Below are 12,721 nucleotides of genomic sequence, written 5' to 3' on the forward strand. Positions count from 1 at the left end.
AAAACTGCAAATCCTGATGACGTTGTGGAATATGAATGTGAGCTTTATGCTCAATCAGAGTAATATAGTGCTCAAATGCAAATAACTAAGTATTAATGTAAAACGAGTTTTACGTATGTTCATAATATTCATCGTTTTTCATAATATACATGGGAAAGAAATCTTTATATTTTAGGGTCCATGGCATTAAATAGTTTGGAAATCCCTGTGTCAACTCACCATACAGGATGTTAATGAGCGAGATGGGCATGACCAAGATGCCGACCAGCATGTCCGCCACTGCAAGGGACCGCAGGAAGAAGTTTGTTGCGTTTTGCAGCTTCTTTTCCAACGACACGGCCAAAATAACCAAAATATTCCCTCCTATTGTTAGAAAGATAATCACAAGAATTAGCAGGGCTGGCCAGTTCTTTTCCTTCATCACTTCCCTTTCGACCCCATGAGGAGAAGAAGAAGATGAGGAGGGGAGATCGACGCTGTAATCGGTTCCGGAGAAGCTCTGGTTCAGGCTCACAGTGGTATTACCAGGCCAGACCATCCAGCCAACGAGGTCTAGGGAGGATGTTGTGGAGCTAAACCCACCCACAACTGGCCCGCCAGGTGCCCCCATCCTCTGATGCCGTTTCCTGTCCCCTGTATCAATCAGAGCTCCTTCCTATCATGGCCGCTGATGGCCACGTATGGGAAGACGAGTTTAGAAGTTCAAAAATGAAGAAAAGATCCACTCAAAATGCTATGTGAAGGAGAAATCAACTGCGCTGAGGATATCCATAGCATTTCCTGTTCCTCGTTTCTGGCTCAGGATCTTATTCATGGAAACTGTATCTGTAAAACACAATGAGAGACACACAATACCAATGAATACCAGATAATAGGAACTCATAGATAATAGACACAAAAGACTATCACTGAGAGCTGCTCAGATAAAATAATAATAGGAATCAAAGTCACACAAAATTGAAGGTTGTGCTGAATATTTACATCCAAATGGTGACTGACAGCACTCTTGACTTGACTTGCTGAATTTATTTCAGTTGTCAGTCAGAATATCGTCATTGTAATACTGGAAGACGCACAAATGATCAGTTACGGAAAGATCTGTCAATTTCAGGAAACCATTAGCACCCGATCTCTGTGGTAATAGAGGTAATTGAGTTCACAAGTTCAAATGATACGCTACAATCTGCGAACCTACCGCACTTTGCTGTACTGGCCTACAGGGAGTCATCATAATTCACCAGATCAGAGGTTACTCGATATTATAGCTGTATTAATAACTCAAGACACCTGTCAAAGGTAATGTGATGTAATGTCATTATTATGACATTATTATATTATTACTGATGTACAAGTGGGAAATTGTCACTTCAAAAAGCCAGTCACCGAACAATGTCTAAAAACGATGTGGGTAATTGCAGTTTTCACCCCATCAGTTAGGCTGTGCGTTGTAGTAGGTGTAGACTGATGGCATGTTACGTGTGTGGGAATAACAAGTACCAACAGTGCTCTGTGTATGTATGCTTTAATTTGGAAAAAAAAGCAGCTGAAAATGAGCAACATGATTAATCTCTGGTTTGAAAACTTAAAACACTCCTCCGATGGCTGTCGCCATGACTAGGTGATCTAAACAAATCTTTATCAGTTAAGACTAGCAGAAGAGAAGAAGAACAAAAGTACAAATCTCTAAATCAAGTCCTCTGAAATTGTCCCCTATAGACAGAAAATGTGAAATGCACAGGAAAATATGGCACGACCTGTCCCGGCTTCCATCTACAATGCTAAGAAATAGGTTTATTCACTGCAGGGGAGGGCAGTTTTCTGATATACAGACGTTTCCCTGCATCTAAATAGAGAGCAAAATCGTAAAGTTCCTTGGATGCATGAAGAGACCCCGGTAGTTGACCTCTTCTCTGGAGAGTTGAGATAAAGCAAATGACAGCAAAAAGCAAAACAGCCCTACAATAAATAAATAACTGGATAGTCCCTTTCCTGTGTACCACACACACATACACATAGGCATGAGAGCATCTTAAATACAGGTTCAAAGAAAGTGCATAAAAGCCACAAGACTTTTTTTTAGCCAATTTACAGTGAGCTCTGAATCTTATTATGACACTCCAAGCCCCATTATAAAAGAATAGAGCATCCTCCTGGGAGACATGCTGGTGGGCACAAAGAATGGACACCATGATGGGCTGCAGAGGGCTAAGTTTTAAATCAGTTTTAAATGGCTCTGAACTAGAAGTCTGTTTATGAACTGTAGCATTTCTGTAGTCTGTCTCACTACACAGTGACACCAAAAAGTATTTGGACACCACGCGCGCACTTTAGGGTCATTAAGTTAACTTATTTATATATTTACTGAAAGAAATTAATCCTTTGATTCGGCAAGGAATTTGCTAAAAAATTGCTAACATTTATAATGTTCTATTCATCAACATTATTAAGCAGCACAACTGATTTCAACACTGATCATTTAAATCCATATAATATAAAATTCTTTTTTTTTACATCACTTGAGTCCATCACTATATTTAATATAGGCCTATATTAAAATTAATAATATTTCACAGTATCGCTGTGAAATAAATGCAGCTTTGGTGAGAATGAGAGACTTGTTTCAAAAACATTGAACTTTATATATCACATAGAGGTCAGAAAATTCTTTGATATTTATTTTAGATGAATATTTTAGGTGTTCAAATACTATAGGTTCAGAGTATGTGTTGGGCGAAGTGCAAAAACCATGCAGTTTATTGAAAAGAACACTGAACCATAAAACTCTTTGTTATTATAGTTAACAAAGCTGATTGTGGCTCACTTGATGAGAAATCATCAATCTTTTTCCTAACTCTCACTCTCTCTCTATTGCTCACCCTCAAACACTCTCTTTTCCCTTCAGACACCTCTTCATCTTCCATTAATGAAGTGGATGAGAGTGCACTCACAAACTAAGTGAGATCCTGCATTCCAACAATGGGTAATTAGCCTCCTCAGCAGAAGCCAATCAAGTAACTGTGCATTGGGATAAATTGGCATGAAATAGAACGACCACAGGAAACAAGGACAATGCCCAAATACCCTCCAGCATTTAATCTGGTAATGATCAGGACTAGATTAGATTTTAGGTTTATTTGGAAAGGCTTTCATTGGGAAAATGTTATCAAAGCATTCAGAGATTCCCTCATGATCCACCAAAACAACACAGAAACATCCACATTTTCTTTTATAATAGTATGAATACAAAAACAAAACATACAAAATATGATTCTGTCTCACACTCTGACCACTCTGAGGCACTGACCTACATGAATGTGTTGTTAGAACTGGTCGTCTCATTTCATATTTGAATTGGAAAATGAAAATGTTTCTACATGATGAGAATTGTGGGAAGGTGAATCGGCCTGAGGAGACTAACATTTCCTCCCACTAAGAAAAACCCTTTTCGGACAGGAGGGTTAAAAAATCTCCAAAGCTAAATCCGAGTGGTGTGAAATAAGCATACGAAATAAATGCTGAGCAGTAAATTAGTCCTGGGGCTGTCGACTGAGATCAAGAGGCAAATGAAGAACAGAGGAAGGCATTTTGAGACTAGTGACTCTGAAATCTGTAGAATTACAAATATAATATTGCGGTCCCAGGCGTTTTGTTTGGTACAATAAATGAAATGTAAAATCAGGCAAACGGGAGTAGCCATGTGTGCGTGGGGTCTGGCATAAATAAATAATAAACTGATTTACAGGGATTCCCAATGACCCTAATAACACAATGTGCAGGCACTTAACATATCCAGCTTTCTTCTCGGCAAGTGCTTGTGAAACAGACCCCAATTGTGATCCAACAGAGAAGACTTATGTCCCCTAATTTATTGTTCTGTTTAACTCCGCACTGCTTCTCAAAGCCGAGACATTCATTTTTGTCCACAGAGCCTGATAGTACTGTATTAAAGTAACCAGAAGGCTTAGAAAGTCATTTACCAAGTTTTGTTCAGTGCAGCATTTTAATGGAACAGAAAATAAATTCCAGGCTCAATTTGTCCTGGTGTAGGGTAAAATCGTGACTTAAAAACTGAAACCTTGTTTCTACAGAATGGAAGACATTTCTGGATTCATTTGTCAAGTGTGCCACTTTATGAACAGCACTTGAGAAGAAAAGAAAATCAAAACAAACAGCTTAACACAAACTGCTCGGCTCTCGCCCGTGGCCTTTTCCTTTCATTTTTTTCTTGCTGCTACCAGGATGGAATGCTTAGGTCAGGCTTTTGAAACAAAACTACTAAACATCCTTACTGCAACAAAATACTTTGGGCCCTATTTTAACAATCTGAAACGCAAGTATCAAGCTCGAAGTAGCTTTGTGTTGTCTTGGGCGCTGTTGCTATTTTTCTGGCGGGATAAATGACTCTTGCGCCCGACGCAAGTTTAAAAGGGGTTGGTCTGAAGTAGCCTCATTATTCATAGGTGTGGTTTGGGCGTAACGTGAAATAAACCAATCAGAGCGTCATCCAACATACCCTTTAAGAGCAGGTGCACATGTAGCATGGTGGATTGTTATTATTATGGCGGATTTACCAGACGCGTGCAAGGAACGTTCACAGCCAAGGAGACCAACGTTCTTGTCAGGGCAGTGAAAGACGTTGTATGGGGATGTTTTTTTTTTCATGGTTTTTGATGGACAAACTAATTTGTCAGATGTCCTTATATACATATGTGTCTTGCCACTATAGGGCAAACAGGTCTGATCCGGTTGTTGTGCTGAATTTCGACTCCTGCCAAATTATTACCCCCCTAGCATTGGTAGGTTTAGGATGAGTAGTGGGGGAGGGGTTAGGATTAGGGGCGGGGTTAAGATTAGGCAATCAGGTACTGTCTTCAACGAAGGGGGTAATAATTTGGCAGGGGGTCGAAATTAGGCACAACACCGTCATTACTACAATTATCCTGAAAATTTTGGGTAAATGTGAAAGCTAGATTTTGACACCACAATGATTTCACTCATGTGTTCATTTTTCCTTGATATAACGTATGATTTGCAAAAATAAAAACTGCTGCATCTGTGTTGATGAGAGATCAAATTGTATGAGGGTTGTGCACCCACTACATTATGGCCAAGCCGGCGCGCGCTTAAAATAGCATTATGAACAATGCGCCACTGACTTAAGATTAGTTTTTTTTTTTTCAGGTTAGTGGCAGAATTGTTTTCTGGAGCTGCAAAATAGTCAGCCAGTTCTCCAACGCAAATGGCATCCTTTAGCGTCAATATGAGACGCAGATATATATGGGCCAGAAGGCGCCTCCTAGTGGTCTAACCCTAACCTCATACTATGCGTGTTATATTGATGCTAAGGGGTGTAATGTGCGTTGGATGTCTACGCTTTGGCAAAAGCATCATATATGACGCCTTGGGATGAGAATGCGTTGAAATAGCACTAGGAAATGTTTGCACGAAACACACCTCCTTTTTTTCGGCGACTCGCCCAGGGAGCGCAAAGTTCATTTCCTAGTTTACCAACATGCGTCTGAGGGAAAAGCCCGCTTTGCACGGGAGCAAATAGGAATGATACATGCGTCCGTGTACAATTCATTTGTGCCGGGTGCAAGATAAGGCCCCCAGTCCTATTTATACATACTGTACGTAGTACGTATATATCAGGCTACATTATTCACTACAGTAAAATTCTTCCATATGATACAGTGATTAATCTGCAGCTTGCGGTACATACCATTAAAATCTGCTCTTGTAAGATAACCCAGGCTAATGATTTGAAATCTATTCATATATGTCTGTTTCACCCTGTTCTTCACATCTCTGGAGAAGGTCATTCAGATAATAACTCAACTCATATGGGAGGACTGTTGCAGGAGTCACTAAAGCCGCTGGCGACAAATTTATGTAATGTAAAAGATGAAAAGGCCTCTGCTTTCTGTGATTATACTGAGAATGTCACCGAAATCTAAATTCAAATATTAGTATGCAGCATCTTTTTCTTGCGCATCAGATATTCTGAAACAAGAGCCTGTGCCAAAGGTTTTGGTTTGTGGTAAGCTTTTTGCATCCACATTTTTCCTTTGAATCAGAGGCTGGTCAGACTGCTAATGTGCATTTAACAGGCTGAAATCAATGACCAATCGATTCTGTTTCATAAAGAGGTAATTATAATGAGAATACACACATATACTTGCAAACACAGACATACACATACAAACTTAAGTATTTGGGAGAACAAGAAACCTCTCTGAACCATGAAACGGATCTTTACTTGGTTGGGTTAGCGAAGTCACTCTGACACCTTTGTGAGACGAAGCTTTCAGAAAGTCTTAATGTGTGATAGAACACCAGTCTCTTTCATTAGATGTATTTTCTGGAAGGGTGAATATGTAGACAGGATCTGATAAAGGTGACAAACACACACAAACTTTTTAATATGCACCTGCTATTGTTTACCAGAACTGGTGCGATTGATAAAAATTTCCTCTCATATGTCTTTCCAGGCTCAACATCTCACGTCAGCTTGTGCCTATTGCAAAATGCATGTAATAGGCCTATAAGGAAAAAGTTGAATTCAGGCAAAATACCAAAGAACAGGCCAACGCATGGCATTCTGGGATGTCTTCTTTGTCATTTTTTTGCATTCCATTTGAAACCATTTTCCAGTTTCTTTTGTCGTTTAGTTACAATGGCCATTGGCATGCCTTTGCGCGGAACATCCCCAAATTTATTAACAAAAGCAAAATAAGCCGTCTGTAAATTTATGCATGAGGTTAGGCCTGATCTCTGATATTAGCAATCTACCACTCATGATAAGCTATTTTAGGGTGAGGTGCAGAAATGTGAACTTCTCTTGGATGAAACTATTTGTCATTCTTGCTACAATGCAGTTGAAAAGAAAGAAAATGTATTTTAAAAACTTTCTAACTTTTCTTTCCATTCCAATGACTATAAAAGCATCAGCTAAATGAATACAAGGATTGTATAAAACTTCATTATATAAGGCACTTTTTTAAACAAAAAGATATTGCATATACAGATCACATATAATAGTTATAAGTCTCCAATGATTGGAGAAAAAAACCCTGAAATTGTGCATACATGCACACAAGATAAAGACTCTTTTTAATTTTGGAAATTAAACCATGTCTGGACTTCAGTGACGCATGAATGAGATCTATTTGCATTCAATATAGGATTTAAAGAATTAAATTCCGGGTATCTTTAAAATTGCTGTCTTCCTCTCGGTTTTGTATTTTCAATCCATTTGTAATATCAAATATTTGTTCTTTCTTTTTATTTTCGCAAGCCTTGGGGAGTGGAAGGGGCAACCAGGGAGACAGTATATTGATTTCTATATACGCTATCTTTCTTTAACTTCTTTCAAGCTTTTCAATTCTAAAGCTCTCTCTCTCTGTGTCACATTTCAGGAGCTGTTGGTGAAGAGCCGTCGAGGTGCTCTATGCCCTTGACTGAGCACCATCAGCAATAATTTCACCCCTTTTCTCTCACTCTAAGTATCTTTCACCTCCATTTCCTTTTCTCTTCTCTTTTTCCATCAAACAGAGCAACACCTTTTGCTTCTTCTGTGGGAATGGTGCTTTTTTTCTCCTTTGAGCTTTTTCATGATTTTACTCCTGCCTGTTTATATAACACCTGTTTTTTAACCGAACACACTGACACAAAGGCTTTCATTAGCACCTCTTCTTTCTATAATCATATCCGAGTTGGTCTATATACCATTCCCGACCTGCTGCATCAGTCTTCCTTTCCTTGTAGACTTCCACTCAACCAACACTTATGATAATTGCTGCTTGTTTGCAAAAGCAAATCTGTAATCTGTTTTTAGTTTTTCACAATTATACCACACTACCAAAGATAAATAACTATGTTTTTCTAGTCCAATTACCGACCACTTCAGTTTCTTCACTTCCTCCCAGTGACCCCACAGTTCAGTGATGAAGCGATGATGCGTTCATTCCCTTGTTCACTTGTCTACAAAGCTGTTTCAATGACACTTGAGTTGCTTGGATATTCAAGGATAATCAGCGAGTCACCATCACCCCGAGCACTACACTGGCCTCAACAGCTAGGTTTAACCGGAGGAGTGGCCTGGGTTAATGCTAACGCCGCACAGATTGAAGGATCAGTGACCTTCAGGGATGCAAGAAACCTCTGAATGCATTCTGTCGTCCTGATTGACCCATTAAATCATCTAAAAGTGTTCACTGGAACAAACACACAGAGGCATGTGGGGGAATGATGATGATCCGGGCAGAGCTGGCCTTTGAATGCAAGTCTTGGGGCTGATTGCTTTCAGAAACACTACCTTGCAGCATATTGTGGGCAGCCTATTCTGCTTTATCAAACTTTGATCAAAGATACTCTTGAGATACGGCAAAAGAAGTGAGCTGAGGGAGACTATAGATCTCTATTTATAACAATTGTGGAATTTGAATGTAAGGAAGCATAAGCCATATGTGCTTGTTTCGGTAACACTTTAGAATACGGTTCCTTCGTTAATGAATAACTACACAAGAACTAATGAGTAACACAATATTAACAATCTAGTAACTATTATTAACTAACAAGAAACTCTGATTAACGAACTAGTAAGTAATAGCGCACAGACGAAAGTGGTAGTTCACTATTAAGTAATCAATAACTACTATTTTTTTAATACTTCCCAGAGAACTACTGAAAAAGTTTATTAACAATCTAGTAACTACTATTAACTAAAATAAATTCTTATTAACGAATTAGTAAGTAATAGCTCACAGATGAAAGTGTTACTAGATACTTCTGTGGGAATTACTAATTATTTGGATTCGTATTATAAAGTGAAGATCATTGGAACTAACTAGTAATTACTCAAGTGTTACTAAAGACATTTTCTAAAAGTATACTAAAGTTCACCAAAAATCTCAAACGGTTGCACAAATCATGACTAGATCATGTAGTAACACTTGAGTAATTACTAGTTAGTTCCAATGATCTTCACTTTATAATACGGATCCAAATAATTAGTAAGTAATAGCTCACAGATGAAAGTGTTACTAGATACTTCTGTGGGAGTTACTAATTATTTGGATCCGTATTATAAAGTGAAGATCATTGGAACTAACTAGTAATTACTCAAGTGTTACTACATGATCTAGTCATGATTTGTGCAACCGTTTGAGATTTTTGGTGAACTTTAGTATACTTTTAGAAAATGTCTTTAGTAACACTTGAGTAATTACTAGTTAGTTCCAATGATCTTCACTTTATAATACGAATCCAAATAATTAGTAACTCCCACAGAAGTATCTAGTAACACTTTCATCTGTGAGCTATTACTTACTAATTCGTTATTAAGAATTTATTTTAGTTAATAGTAGTTACTAGATTGTTAATAAACTTTTCAGTAGTTCTCTGGGAAGTATTGAAAAAATAGTAGTTATTGATTACTTAATAGTGAACTACCACTTTCGTCTGTGCGATATTACTTAGTAGTTTGTTAATCAGAGTTTCTTGTTAGTTAATAATAGTTACTAGATTGTTAATATTGTGTTACTCATTAGTTCTTGTGTAGTTATTCATTAACGAAGGAACCGTATTCTAAAGTGTTACCCTTGTTTCTTGTGTGTGTGTGTGTGTATGTATGTATGTACATACTTAACTATATTTTGGGGACACATTTGTTCCCAGAAGTGACCAAAGCCTGACAAAATCTAAAAAAAAACCCTGCTTCACGAACGTCCTCATTTGTAAATCAGGTATAAATATACAGCCCATTCTCACTCCCAAGACGTCACCTAACTGACGCCTTGGGAAGCATTTGGACATGCTTCAATATCTGACGCTTTAGGCGCCCTTTAGCGTCAGTTAGATGACGCCCTAGGATCGTGTGTACCCTACCCCCACCCCACACCTAAACCTAACCGCGTCCTCTAACAGACGCTTTCCTTTAGCGTCAGTTAGATGACGCCGTAGGATCGCGTCATGTAAGTGACGCTAAAGGGCGCCTAAAACGTCAAATATTGAAGCATGGTCAAAGGGGACGCCTTGGGGTGAGAATGCGTTGAAATATAGAGTAATTAAAGTTTTTTTATAAATGTAAAAATGCAGAAAGTTTTCTGTGATGAGTTTGTATAAGGGGATAAAATATACAGTTTGTACAGTATAAAAACCATTATAATGTCCCCATTTAGATAGCTCTGTGTGTGCGTTGTACAGATAGATAGATAGATAGATAGATAGATAGATAGATAGATAGATAGATAGATAGATAGATAGATAGATAGATAGATAGATAGATAGATAGATAGATAGATAGATAGATAGATAGATAGATAGATAGATAGATAGCAGAATGGTGCGATGAACATGAAAGTGAAGGTAAACATCTCCCATGGCCTGCACAGTCACCACTTTGGGGTATTTTGGAGGACAAAATGGTTTCCTCCACAATGGGGCTTGTTTTCACCTGGCCACTTCATGTGTTTTCTCAGATAGGATAGCTGTCTGATTTATCAAAACGATTCCATTTTATGTGTTTTTGCAAAACGGATATAAATTCGATCTTCAATTCCCGTACTATATGCAGATTTAATGGAGGATTTTATTGATCATCGGCTAATTTCAAAATCACAGACAGCAATAAGAGAGAGCGACAACAGCCTTGGTAAGATTATTTAGTTTCTTTACTTGAAGATGATCGCCTTACTTTCACTTTGATTTGCGATAGTTTGCACGTTGGTTTGATGATGCTCATCCGCGGTAATGCGTGTTGCAGTAGCATCGTCGTATCTGACTATAACATGACATATAGCCTATAACATGCTCGCACACGTTTATTTTTTAAGTATTTTTGGGAGGAGTAAAATTTGCATATGTGGTTTAAACAACCAGATGCATTTACACTTGTCCAGTTTCATCTGGAATGCGGCCCAGACCACCTCCTGAAGTGGTTTGAGCGATCGGATTCAAATCCGTCTCGAATGCGTTTTGGAGGACATTTACACCTGGTCTTTTCACGATCGGATATCTACGATCACAGAAAATGTAAGTGACCAGGTGTAAACAGCCCCATAGTGACCTGGCCACTGTTCTGGAAGAGGAATGGCTAAAAAAAGACTTGTATCTGTTATTTCCAAGACTGATGCTATATTGGCCGCAAAAGGAGACCCTACACCATACTACAGTACATTCTCTAGCCCAGCCATTAGCATGTGCTGTAGGTGAGGTTGTCTTCACTTAGCATCATTCATGCTGTCCTTGTGGACAATCCCCTATGATTTTCCTACAACAAAGCGAGTTACTAAAGCCTCTGATATGGCAAGCAAAAGAACAGAGCATGAATCCTCATTAGCAAAAAGCCCTTGTCGTAGGGCATTCAATGCGCCCCCTGCATACTCCCTTGGCATGACAAAATGGCAATAGGACAAGGGGACCTTGCATTTCATTAAGGATACAACCTTTAGTCGTGCCTCAAAGTGGTGTAGTTATGGCATCTGAAAGCAATACCATAATACTACTTTGAAATATACACATACAGTATATAGGTGTTAGTTTGATTTTACAATAGTGGGTATGTTGGGAAATAAATTAGTCCACTTGAAAAACGAAGAGACACTTCAATAGTACATCATGTAGTCTTTAAATAGTCTCTTCCCTTTTTCAGGATGTCCTAACTTGTATCTCAGAAATGCTCTATTATAAACGATGGCACTTAAATGGTGCCTGTCAATATCATCTGAATGGGGTGATTAATGAGGGAAGAAAAATGAAATGAATCCTTTTGTAAAGAAGAGTAGAAAAAACAACAATGTCTGGAGTGGAATCCATCAATCAACGTGAAACAGACAGATGGTGCAGAAGATGACAAGTTTCATCTCCCTCTGACTTTCTCTCTTTCTGTGATTTATGGCAGGTATTAATTGTTGTCATAATGGTTCAAGGCTTTGTGTGAAGATGAGAGAGAGAACAAAAGGTATATAGCAGGTATATAGCACAGAAAAATGTTGAGGAGTGCATGGGTCGCCGACCCTCCATAAGCGGACCCTCATAGCGGCTCTTGTTCTGTTTAGTTAAAACATATTTAATAAATAAATAAAAAACAATAAGAAAAGATAAAAATAAGGAAGAAAAACTATTTTAAATTATTGCTCTGACATAACACTTCACACATGCTCAAGACAAGTGAGAGGTCTGATACAGAAACAGACATTTATTCTCAGACTCAGCATCTTTATCGTAAAAATTTGGAGGACGCGCACAGTCGGTTGATTACCTCACCAACTCTCATGAGTCATCCGACAAATCCTGTGTTTTTTGACATTCAGGCCACCGAAAACCATAATTATGTCGCAAGTTTGTGAGTGTGTACTTATGAGAGACTGCTAATTAGCATTTGTTTGTAAACTTTACTTGCTAAAAAAAATCCAACGGCTTTCATTGCCCACACACATACAAGCAAGCCAACAAATAAATGGATAAGAAACTGCTTTAGTGCTGAAGGTCCTGCATCTCTTTGAGTTCTTTCACTAAACAGCCACTTGAAAAGACATAATAGTTGACACAGTTAGTGTGTTCTACCTCATTTCTAGCACCAAGGCTGCTTTTGACTGACCATTTAGCTCTAAAGAAAACTTCTCAAACTGTTCCTCTAGCTCGGTGAACAAAAAGTGGAAAAAGCTGCTAATTCTTTAACTGAATTTACAGGCGAGCCAAATGTCACTAAATCCAACAC

General features: G+C 38.4%; 1 protein-coding gene across 2 annotated transcripts in view; it reads right to left on the reverse strand.

Moving 5' to 3' along the window:
• The window catches only part of htr2cl1 (5-hydroxytryptamine (serotonin) receptor 2C, G protein-coupled-like 1), a 102,956-nt gene that overhangs the window by 11,647 nt on the left and 78,588 nt on the right, over window positions 1-12,721 (reverse strand). For both annotated transcript variants that reach the window (XM_089129698.1, XM_039651209.2), the window contains one exon: window positions 220-825. In XM_089129698.1, the coding sequence (XP_088985824.1) occupies window positions 220-610 (391 nt within the window). In that variant the 5' untranslated portion in view covers window positions 611-825. The remainder of the gene's footprint in view (window positions 1-219; window positions 826-12,721) is intronic.

The sequence above is a fragment of the Pimephales promelas genome, chromosome 1, assembly GCF_988280905.1.
Source record: "Pimephales promelas chromosome 1, fPimPro1.hap1.1, whole genome shotgun sequence".
Classification (NCBI taxonomy): domain Eukaryota; kingdom Metazoa; phylum Chordata; class Actinopteri; order Cypriniformes; family Leuciscidae; genus Pimephales; species Pimephales promelas.